General features: G+C 42.7%; 1 protein-coding gene and 1 non-coding gene across 2 annotated transcripts in view; one reads left to right on the forward strand and one right to left on the reverse strand.

Annotated features, from left to right (window-relative positions):
• RRP12 (ribosomal RNA processing 12 homolog) overlaps positions 1–4,605 on the reverse strand; it is a 38,211-nt gene extending 33,606 nt beyond the window's left edge. The window contains exons 1-2 of the mRNA XM_075215913.1: positions 4,386–4,605; positions 1,169–1,392 (exon numbers count right to left, since the gene is read on the reverse strand). Of these exons, the coding sequence (XP_075072014.1) occupies positions 1,169–1,392; positions 4,386–4,524 (363 nt within the window). The 5' untranslated portion in view covers positions 4,525–4,605. The remainder of the gene's footprint in view (positions 1–1,168; positions 1,393–4,385) is intronic.
• A 3,654-nt stretch (positions 4,606–8,259) lies between these two features.
• LOC142095976 (small nucleolar RNA U3) lies at positions 8,260–8,477 on the forward strand. Its single transcript, XR_012678043.1, has one exon. It is a non-coding gene; the product is annotated as a small nucleolar RNA U3 (small nucleolar RNA).
• The last annotated feature ends 3,914 nt before the right edge of the window (positions 8,478–12,391 follow it).

The raw sequence follows: 12,391 nt of genomic DNA on the forward strand, positions 1-12,391 counted from the left end.
ACTAACCCCAATAACATTCATTCCCAGTCATTTCCACTCAATTGTTGCCAAGTGACAAGGACACTGCAACCCCTATTTCTGTGTGAGCAATGGAACTGAGCAATGTCACTGGAGACTGGAGAGTGACAAGGACACTGCAACCCCTATTTCTGTGTGAGCAATGGAACTGAGCAATGTCACTGGAGAATGGAGAGTGACAAGAACACTGCTACCCCTGTTTCTGTGTGAGCAATGGAACTGAGCAATGTCACTGGAGAATGGAGAGTGACAAGAACACTGCTACCCCTGTTTCTGTGTGAGCAATGGAACTGAGCAATGTCACTGGTGAATGGAGAGTGACAAGAACACTGCTACCCCTGTTTCTGTGTGAGCAATGGCACTGAGCAATGTCACTGGAGACTGGAGAGTGACAAGAACACTGCTACCCCTGTTTCTGTGTGAGCAATGGAACTGAGCAATGTCACTGGAGAATGGAAAGTGACAAGAACACTGCTACCCCTGTTTCTGTGTGAGCAATGGCACTGAGCAATGTCACTGGAGACTGGAGAGTGACAAGAACACTGCTACCTCTGTTTCTGTGTGAGCAATGTCACTGGATCTCCTGGGGAGGGAGGTACTTATGGAACCCAAACCCGCGAGATCCGACAACGCAATAATGACGCTTTGCCTCGATTCATATTTTGTTCTCTCTCTCTCATTGACAAACAAAATAAAAAAGACAGTTAAACTAAAAAGATAACTATACTAAAACATCATTTAAGAAAATGGAACACTAAAATGTTTGAACTTATCAAAAACAACAAGTCATGTATGATTTAGAACACAATCCTACTTTTTGAAATATAAAGATATTAGACGTCAACTCATAGATAAAAATGCAGAATTTCTTAAAAACCACAGACACAAGAACGAAGTATGTACGAGACTGAGCTCAACATGTAAATCAAACAAGTTTATCCATCTATAGCGCCATCATTGTTTATATCAATTAGTCTCATTACAAACATTGCTCTGAAAAGCGTTGTAAGAACAGGTTACAAGAAGCTAATCATCACCACCTGCTTTTACAAGAAGCTAATCATCACCGCCTGCTTTAAGCCGATTCGCCTGTTTTAAATAACACAACAGAACAGACAAATAGTTAAGCGATCAGTGGGGAAAACTTTACCTCCTTGTGGGCAGCGGAGTTGGACTCCCAATATCTCTGGACTTTACCAAATGTAAGGTTGGTGCAGTCAGACAGTCCGCTTAGGAAGGTGCCACCGGATTTCAGTGTTGTGGCCATTTCAACCTCATCTTCCATGTCGACATCTGGCCTCTTCTGCACGGACAGCGACCCCGACTGAAGATCATTGTGAAGCTTTAGAGCATCGACGGTCAAATCACTTTTACCTACGAAACGTGAGCAAATCAGAACGTTCCTTTTAGAACGGATCAGAGCAAGAATCACTAGAACTGCTCTTAAATTAACCGAACAACAAGGCCGGGAACACCAGAGGTAGCAATTGTCATGCAAGTAAATGAATGTTTACATCTCAAATCCAGACAATCGCTGACCAACAGGAGACAGAGGTCTGTCAAAAGGAAATTACATGGATTTTGAACCACTGTGGCATTATAACAGTACAGAGTGAGTGTGCGTTATCAAACTGATGTGTCTGCTGCTAGAGTAAAAAAAGATGGATAATTGTGGAGTATATAAATACTGATGGATAAGCATAAAAAGAAACAATAACAAAATAAAACACTAAAAGTGCACAGGCTAAAATACATGATAGAAACAGAGTAAACTATAGCAAGCATTGATGTTAAAAAGTTAAACAATTTGCAATATGAATATTCCTGAAAACTTGTATAACATAAAAAGCACAAAAAAAACTATTTGTAAATAATCCAGTTTATAAAATGATGAATTAGAAAGATCCAAGTCAACAAAACAGACAAAATCAAATATGTATCTAATGCAATGAAATTATATCTCAAACATTCAACGAAAAAGGATGTGTGATCATATTACATCCCACAGTGCACAACGTTATAGGAGTTATTCACATCAAAAGTACAGAACTGTCACAGGACCGCAGAATCATCCAGCATGAAATCATAAGGGTGGTGGTGTAGACACAAATTATGGAGTTGTCTCACTCTGATTGTGTTATATAACTATTAATACTGAAGGGGTTTTGTTACAATAGGTTCTGTTCTGTCTCTTTATTTTAATATCAAAGATTTGCATTGTCAACTGTTGCTTTTAAATAATTTAGTTATTTAGTTAAGTTTCATAGATCCCATTACTGCTTTGTATTTTAATTACCAAGAAATGGAGCCGAAAATAACAAATTATTCCACCTCCAAACAATGATTTGGGTTTGTGTTGGAACTCAGTTGTTTCTATTTAATTTCAGATTTTGGAATAATCTGGAGGTAATCTCCTCAATTCACTGCAACCAAACCCCTCTCTAAACTAACAGCCCCAACTCCCAGTGTCAAACCTGCTTTCTAATAGCAAATTCCCAGTAGCTGCCTCCACAAAATGTGCCCTCAAAGCTTATTAAGATTGCACCAGCTGTTGGGTGGGTGGAAGTTCCTCCGCAGACACCTACGGACCTCCTAAGGCACATACTGCTCCCTGTATATGTACCACTTCCCCAGCACCCTGCACTTACTGCGGACCCAGTACCCCCTATTTCACTGTATTCCCCCAAACTGCTAGATGGCACTCCCTCCCAAGTGGACCCTATTACAGGCAAACCCGCAGACACAGCAGTCACACCTACCATGCATTCCCCTGCTCTGGTAACATAGACATCTTCCACCTCCCACTATAACATAAACTTTCACATGCAGGGTTCTCTACCCTATGAGGCAGATTAAATCATCTGCAAGGTGCCGTCGGATATCGCCTTGATGTACATCTGGGCACATTGCAGGACAATACGGTACAGAATCTCCGCTCATCTCTATAGGGCGGGAGGGAAAACTAGTGGAAATTTGAGAAAAACTCAGAGGTGATGCGTCTCCGCAGACTGCTCGGGAGGCACCGAGCTGCCAAATGAATTCACCCCATGACTCATGTCTGTCCAGTATCCGTCGTCCTAGTTTGTCCATCATGTCAAACTAGCACGGTGGCTAACTGGTTAGCACTGCTAACTGGTTAGCACTTCTGCCTCACAGCACTGGGGTCATGAGTTCAATTCCCGACGATGGCCTTAACTGTGAGGAGTTTGTATATTCTCCCCATGTTTGCGTGAGTTTCCTCCGGGTGCTCCGGTTTCTTCCCACACTTCAAAAACATACTGGTAGGTTAATTGACTGCTTTCAAATTGACCCTAGTCTGTGTCTGTCTGTGTGTGTATGTATATTAGGGAATTTAGACTGCAAGCTCCAATGGGGCAGGGACTGATATGAGTGAGTTCTCTGTACAGCGCTGCAGAATTAGTGGCGCTATATAAATAAATGGTGATGATGTCTTATGCTAAATTGTTTCTGTATTCAATGTGTTCTGTTAGTGGCCTCCGTGTATTTATTATTCTGCTCTGTGCTCACATGTTATGTTTACTGTTTTTATGTATGTCATATTTGTACTACAATGCCAGTCACTACAGAATCTGTGGAATCATACTAATAAACTATGATGATCTTCCAGCGGCCTTAATAGAACCCCACACATACACCCATATTAAGTACCCAAGATTACCTGTACTGACTCTGCTCCTTCTGGTGCCCATCACTCAGATCTGCCACAGGTGGCATCAGTCATTGTACCTGGTGCCCATCACTCAGAACTGCCACACATGGCATCAGTCATACCTGGTGCCAATCCCTCAGTTCGCCCACAGATGGCATCAGTCATTATATCTGGTGCCCATCACTCAGATCTCCCACAGGTGGCATCAGTCACTATACCTGGTGCCCACCACTCAGATCCCCCACAGGTGGCATCAGTCACTATACCTGGTGCCCACCACTCAGATCCCCCACAGGTGGCATTAGTCATTATACCTGGTGCCCACCACTCAGATCCCCCACAGGTGGCATCAGTCACTATACCTGGTGCCCATTACTCAGATTTTCCACAGGTGGCATCAGTCACTATACCTGGTGCCCATTACTCAGATCTCCCACAGGTGGCATCAGTCACTATACCTGGTGCCCATCACTATACCTAGCGCCCATCACTCAGATCTCCCACAGGTGGCATCAGTCACTATACCTGGTGCCCACCACTCAGATCTCCCACAGGTGGCATCAGTCACTATAACTGGTGCCCATTACTCAGATCTCTCACAGATGGCATCAGTCACTATACCAGCTGCCCGTTTACCACCCACCACAGTGACTATCACCCAGCAGTTACCCCCCGGTGACCCGTCCCTGGCTCTCACCCGAAGGGCGGCTGAAGAACCGGCTCCGTGCGGCCTCTCGGTGCCGCCTGGCCCCGGGGTTACTCTCGCTGCTCTTCCCCTTCTTCCAGCGCGTCACTTTCCCGGCAACACCGGAGCGGAGCTTCCCGGACTTCCCCATGATGATCTCGGCTGCAGAGACACGCTGGACCCACGTGTGGCCGGTACTTCCGTCCTGAGCCGGGTAACCTCCTCTCTATGGTGTCTGCACTGCCGGGACACAGCGCCCCCTGGTGGTCTGTGAGGTACTGCAAGGAGAAGTCATCCTGATGGTCTGATCCCCCCCAGTCCTTTACCTGCTGTGATCATAGTGCTGATAGTGTGAAGAAGATGCCCCCAACCACAGGTGCCAGGGGGAGAGGGTATAGGGTAACAGGAGCAAATAGGTTCCATCTATAGACTCGTTTGTATGCTTTTAGTGGTGATAAAAATCAATAGTAAATGCATAAGTTCTAATGCTAGTGGGTAATTGTGTACCGCGTTCACTTATTATTATTAATTATTATTATTATTATTATTATTATTATTATTATTGACATTGCTTTCACAACTTCTGCATTTTTTCAAACATGCATCACTAGCCCAGAACCACCCCAGCGTTACATTAAAGGTCCCGTCACCTCACCATAAATTAATAGGTCGCACTATTAAATTCAATTAAATAGCCCCAAAATTACCCCACAACTGAATTAATACCACCCACCATTAAATAATTATCTCCAACCCACAGTCCACCATTAAATTAAGCCTACACCCAAAATAGCCTATTCTATATATTACATTTAATATATATTACAGTAGAGATCTCCCCACCCCGGCAATAAATTATTTGCATTTATGTTTAATAAATATACCTATTTCCTGCAACCATCACTGCCATTAAATAATTCACATTCACGTTTAATAAATAGACCTCATTCTACCTAAACTCAGCCCCACATTCAATTAATATGTCCCGTTACAACGTCTTCAATTAATAGGCCCCACAAATACATTTACTTGTCCCACATCACCCCACAAATAATTAGAGATGAGCGGGCTCGGATTCCGCTAATCCGAGCCCACCCGAACAGTGCGGATCCGAACGGGATCCGAGCACTGTTCGGATATTTCCGGCGGGCAAAAAATTGAAAACGAGGCTCTGTCGTCCAAGTCTCGCGTCGAATCTCGCGAGGGGTGGGAGGGAGGGCCCAGAACAATTCCATCTTGTACCTCTTTTTTTGGCATTATGTGATCAAGCTACCTCGGTGCAACCTTTTGGCCTAAAAACAATATTGTGAGGTGTTCAGAATAGACTGGAAATTAGTGGAAATGAATGTTATTGAGGTTAATAATAGCGTAGGAGTGAAAAAAAAAAACCACAAAACTGGTTTTTAGCACTTTTTATGTTTTTTTCAAAATAAATCCGAACCAAAACCTTTCGTCAGGTGTTTTGCGAAACAAATCCGAACCCAAAACTTCAAGCAAATCCGAATCCAAAACACAAAACACGAGACACCAAAAGTGGCTGGTGCACATCCCTACAAATAATTAGCCCCCACCCACACTCCACCATTAAATTAATAGCTTACCTCCCACTCACAATATATTAAGACCTCCACTCATTTTTATAATAACATAACCTCCTCCTTTCCCTTGTTCCATCTGCGCTGTGTTGTAGACTCTTCTGTCTGTCTCTCTTGCAGTTCTGCACATATGGGATGGCGTCTGTCATGTGGTGCGCGTACCATGTGACATCTGTCTTATAGGAGGCCACACTTAGGGGGAGGGACGGATCATAAGATCCGCGGCCAAATGAAAGGTGACTCGTCTCAGCCACCAACTACCCCACTGTCCCTCTGCTGGCACTCCGTGAGAGTACCTGGTCCGGGAGAACCCTGACGTTCCTCTCACCGGTTGTCTGGTCTTTGATTATAAAAATTATGCTGAGATTCTATATGGAACCTGCTCATATAGTATATGCTAAGAATTTTCAGGCTTATTCCCCCATCTATAAATTATTTTTAAAATATAATCTACCTTTAAATGGACATAAGATAACAAAATGCTTTCTAGTTCCTATAGATCTGCAAGAGATCATCCCTTGGATTAGCCATGTAAACCTCAAAGTTTCATTACCTATAACTTTTAAAATATAATATTCCCTTGATATAATTCCATGATATGGTATACCATATGCCCGTAGTACTCCCTTGGGCATTTCCCAAAATAGAAATTGGAGTATTCCAGTGTTCCAGATTGTCATCTACGCGTTCTGACAATTTTCAATCTAGATATCCCCAAAAATCATCTGGCTTAAAAATAGAAGGAAACCGCCAGAATATATGTGATGAGCTGGGAACGTGGAATTTTACTGAAATGGGCAGAACTTACAATGCTGCCGATATCTGAAGATAATATCCTGGGAATACTTGGAAGTTATTATATCATCAGTTCTAGAACATGTTTAGTGGACATGTGAATAGAATGTGTAAGTTCTATCTGCTGGGTTATGAAATCTCAATGAATCTGATTTCAGGACCCACTACCAAAGCCAGAATTCAGACTAATGGGACAGTGATTTTATCACAAAAAGGTGAGTATCATCATCAGCATTTATTTATATAGCGCCACTAATTCCGCAGCGCTGTACAGAGAACTCACTCACATCAGTCCCTGCCCCATTGGGGCTTACAGTCTAAATTCCCTAACACACACACACACACAGACTAGGGTCAATTTGTTAGCAGCCAATTAACCTACCAGTATGTTTTTGGAGTGTGGGAGGAAACCAGAGCACCCGGAGGAAACCCACGCAAACACGGGGAGAACATACAAACTCCACACAGATAAGGCCATGGTCGGGAATTGAGTAGTATGAACATACAGACACTCACACTCACACATAGGCTTTAGCTAGTCAGTGCAATTTCAGTTTTTTTTTTTTTTATTAGATATGTATTTTATGGACTGTGTTGTGCTTTCTACTTTTCTTCACAGTTAGGAACTAAACAACCAGTGTGAGTGAGGCTGCTGTGTATTATATCTCTGTCTAACTCCTCACACTTGTTTTAGATCCTGGTGAACTAATCTTTGCCAGAGCTGTGAACTAAATGAGTTAGTTCACTTTGAAGATTAGTTCATTTTGAACTGACCATTCATCAACTATCCATCACTAAGTGGCAAAAGAGCTACACTCAAGCCTTGTATTCTGACAGAAGCATTTGTATGTTTTGCTCAGGAAGAAACTAACAACTAGCACATATTTGAAAACATTTAAAAATGCAGGTTGAATGCTCTTAGAAAATAATGTAAATGCCTATGAAGCACATACGTTAACACAGTAAGATTTATATGAATGCATAAGAAATTTATATGAATGCATAAGAAACCCCAGTGTGTGTTTACTTCAACAGTCAAACTGTGCTTTCAAATATTAGTCTTTGTTAAATGTATCTGATTTTATCCTGGTCTTTTGTTAATATTTCTTTCTGCCTGTTCATTCAAAATGTAACAATATGGAACAAAATATAGTTACAAGTGTCTTTTACTAGTTTCAGAAATGTATCACGTGATCTCTGATGCCTAAAATGATTAGTCAGACTAGCGAGGTACAGGATGATTTCCAATTGGCTACTGGACGTCACATATGCAAATTATCAGTAGAGTGTAGTTGTAAACTGTAAGATAACAGCCAGAGGTCTAATTGAAATGTAAAACCTTGTAGCTGTATGTGAAAGTCACTATTCATATCCTTTACAATCTATATAAATGTTTAAATGTATATATTTGTAGTATGTTAGAAAAAAAAAAAAATCACTACAATGTTAAAAAGATTCCCATAATGCCTCTTCCTTTACTGCAGCAGTGTTAAGTTAAGACTATACTTTCAGGGATCATTTCTATAGTTTATAACATTGGAAATGTGCTCTAAAGTGTACAGACTCACCAACCACGAGGAAGAGCTTAAGTGATTTTACCTGAGCGTGAAGTGAGCTTATAGTGCTACTTTATTGTAGCTGCTATCTGCTTTTGATGACCGTTCCTCTTTTCCTTCATGGGGAAGTAGGAGGGAAAGATCACTAGCTGAGTGGTTGTATTTTCTGGTTAATCAATAACAGAAAGATAAAAGAGTGATAATCCTGCAGAGCATCTAAATGATATGATTGTATTTTTATATTATTATTTAAAATAAATTATTTTAATTGAAAGGAATTTGTTAGGTGGTTTTAATACCCAAGGCTGTCTACAAGCAAACCAGCTGATTTAAGTGTAGTAATGGGAAATCTAGTTCAGTTAGAAGGTTAGTTCCATTGATTAGTTTATTTGGCTCATTTAGGTAAGTTATTTCACTAGTTCTGGAACGCTGCTGAGAGAAGTGATTGGAGACATAGATCTAGTCTATTGCACATACTGTAGGCATATCTACTACTACCTCATTAGATGAGTTATAGTCCAGATAAGTTTAATATGTCCGATCATTTTTAATATTTTAAAAAGGGCAATCACTTATACAAAAACTAGTAGTGACATGTTGAGCTCTGCAAAGTTAATTACATTTTTATTAATATTGTTTACTTCCATAATATGCAAATGAGAAGTACCCAAATTCAGAGTATTATAAAGTGTAAATTTTTTGCTTTTAAAATACAGTGATTAGATAAAAACAAAAAAACGTACCTTTGACATACCAACTCTCCCAGACCTACCCGGAATTCTGGGCATATTAGAGCTGGCATGACGCGATTCTCGGGGAAGCGCACCATTTTACAGCTGTAAAAAGACCCCAAATAGGTATCACGTCACTGGGGGCTGGGCCAAAATGGCGTGAATCACGAAGCCCCACCCACTCTGCTCATACCCTGCTCCAGGAAGTAACCAGCATAAAGTTGGCAAGTATGACTAATCAGCTTCTGTCATTTATCTAGCAGAGTCTATAAAATGGCAGAAACTGATTGGTTGCTATGGGCAATATTTCCACTTTATCTCTCTTGAAGTTTTAATACATCTTCCCTGTATATATGGTGGATCTAACAGAACTACAGTATATAGCATGCAGCAGTTCACTGTGTGTCTTGAGATGACAAGGAAGGGAATGTATCCTGTGACTTGTGAGCTAAATGATCTAGAGTGAGACAAGGAACCGCCCTCCTCTTCTTGTCATACACCTTCTTAGCGCGGATAGCGCATCTCCTCAGGCCGGTCTTCACTAAATCCCAGATGTTTGAAAGAGAGAATCCACCACTGGTACCTCTGACTGAGGAAGAGAAGAGAGACTGTTAGTCTGGGATGTCAACCATACTAGATAAAGAAGGGGGAGTTGGAGGCTGCTTCATGGTAATGATTATTGTGATCAAACTCTGCCCAGGGAAGAAGATCGACCCAATTGTCTTGATTGGCAGAGACATAAAACCTTAGAAACTTTTCCAACTCTTGATTAGTTCTCTCGGTCAATCCATTAGTCTGGGGATAGTATGCAGAAGAAAGGTTCCTAGTTTATGGCAAAAGGCTCTCCAGAATCTAGATACAAATTGAGATCCTCTATCAGAAACTATGTGCATAGGACAGTCATGGAGCCGAAAAATCACTCTGATAAAGAGATCAGCTAAAGCGGGTGATGAGGGAAGACCCTTGAGAGGAACAAAATGTGCCACTTTAGAAAACCGGTCAGTAACAACCCAAATAACAGTATATTCCCCTGCAGTAGCGCTAACCCCCTCCACCGCTAATGCAGCTGCCTCCCCTTCTCTGGAAGATTAAGGAGGAAGAGGAAAGAGATAGACAGCCCAGCGGTCGAGCTCGGAGAGGACCTCCTTCTACAGGAGGAGGCCCTGGAAGAGATGGTGGAGGAACTGCTGGCAGCTCAGGATTCCGAACCGGAGGAGGAGTTGGAGGTGGAGGAATTCCTGCAGCTGCCCGACATCTGCCTTTTCAACCATCTGGAAAAGAGAGGTCTGCTCCCACCCCACCATGGAGACACGGACAGACCGGACCAAATTGTCCCACCAGACAAGGAGGGTAACTAATGTATTGACTGTACTAACTTTCTTTTTTCTCCCAACTAATGGCTAGCTTTTCTCTTTTTACCAATAATGTGAGGAGTGTGAAGGATAAGATTAGACGTCAGTCTGTTTACCTTTCTAGAAATGTGATGTTTACATGTTGCAGAAATGTTCTTTGCCTTTTTCTAGCTCTTACAGGCATCTGGGTAGGCAGTGGTCTCATGGGCCCTCCTATTGGTCTGGGGGGGTGACTGTAAGTCTGCGGGGGTCGCCATACTTATCAGGGGAAGCCTCTTCACACTGTATTCTGTTCGTCAGTTTGTCTGCGGCAGATTGCTTATCGTAGACGGCTCTAGGGCGGGTGAGCATATCAGGCTTATCTGTGTGTATGAATCCCCTGGTAAGAATGAGCGTTTGGAGTTTTTCCAGACCCTGTGGGCCCAGCTGGCAACCACCAGGGCGGTAGTGATGGCCGGGGATTTTAACTGTCCTATAGAGGAAGGCGGACGGAGTTCTAACAGCACTGCTAAACTTGATGTTTCTTCTAGGTTCCTGCAGGAGATGGTAGCCGAAGCATCCTTGCGGGACGCAGTGGGATCCATGGGGGCTGGCTCTGTAAATTATACTTGGAGCCACCCCGATGGCTCAGTGCGTTCCCGGATTGACTTTGTGTTTACCTCGAGAGCAGTAGGGCAGAGCAGGCATGCCATGGTTCCCTCTTTCTTCTCGGACCACAGGGCCATTCTCTTTGAGGGGGTTCTGGGCCACGGTTTTCCTCCCGGCCCAGGCTCCTGGAAGTTGAACCGTGCTCTGCTGGAAAGAGAAGAGGTGTTGGAGGAGCTGAGGGATGCTTATGTCATCTGCAAAAATGATAAATTGTACTTTGATTGTATGTCTAACTGGTGGGAGAATGTCAGCACCGGTGCTGTGAAGGAGGTGACCCTTCACAGCACCGATGACTGCGTTGCGGTTATCGGTGACTTTATCAGCTGGCGCCGGCTTCTTAAGGGATCGCCATGACTTCCAGTCGGTTTACACAGAAGTTGTCCTGCATGCTGGTCGGGGAAAGAGCTCTTCGGTCTCTCCACATCGGGGTAAGTAGTGTCGGGGTAGTCAGCATCGATATGCTGACTACCACGAGGTACTACAGGCAGGATACGATATATACAAAAGGTCCAACAAAGTACCTGCAGACAGGAGCTGCAGGATGCAGGTCGTGACAGTACCCACTCCTTTAATTCCAGAAGCCCAATTTACCAGGAATGGTCAAAAAAGTCAGAGTCAAGGTCCAGAATTGGGCATGTAGTAGAGAAGTCTTCATGTTCAAATTGAATAGAACATGAAGGTAACTCCAAGGCTTGGGCAAATGGAGACAAAGAAGATGAAACACAAGACATGCAGGGAGTACGATCGACAAGTTCTGGACCAAATTCCTTGATCACTGCCTCAAAAAAAAGCTGCAAATCAGAAAGAATGGGGTCTCTGGTCTCAATAAAGGGGCTTGCTCATTCCAGAGCTGTTCCTATAAAGATGGATAACAGGTAAAATACTTGCTTTCGTTGGGTATCTAGGAGGTCAGGTAAATAAGATATACAGAATTTAAAAAGAGCATTAAATGCTGAATATCCCCATTGAAGGTAGGTGGTCAGAAGTCTGGAACAGAGGATGAATTTAGTTTAGCACGAGACTTGGTCAGCTCGGGTTTATCCAGAACAGAAGATTAGCAACCTTATGCTAAATTGTATGGCTCACCGTCCTTTTGTTGTTAGAGCTTTGTAAGCAAATTCTTCTATTAATCGTTGTTAGAGTAAAAGCTCTTTGGAATAGACATGTCAACTGCAAGCAATAGATAAAATATACATTGCCCAAGGTTCCTCATACATATTGTAGTTGCTAACATTCTAAAATCATTTCCTGGGACATTTCACAAGTGCATGATGGATCTGAGCATGTAATCCATGCTTCAAACCACGTCACGTGGCCGCTGGGGTCATGAGTTCAATTCCC

This window comes from Mixophyes fleayi, chromosome 6, assembly GCF_038048845.1.
Source record: "Mixophyes fleayi isolate aMixFle1 chromosome 6, aMixFle1.hap1, whole genome shotgun sequence".
NCBI lineage: Eukaryota > Metazoa > Chordata > Amphibia > Anura > Limnodynastidae > Mixophyes > Mixophyes fleayi.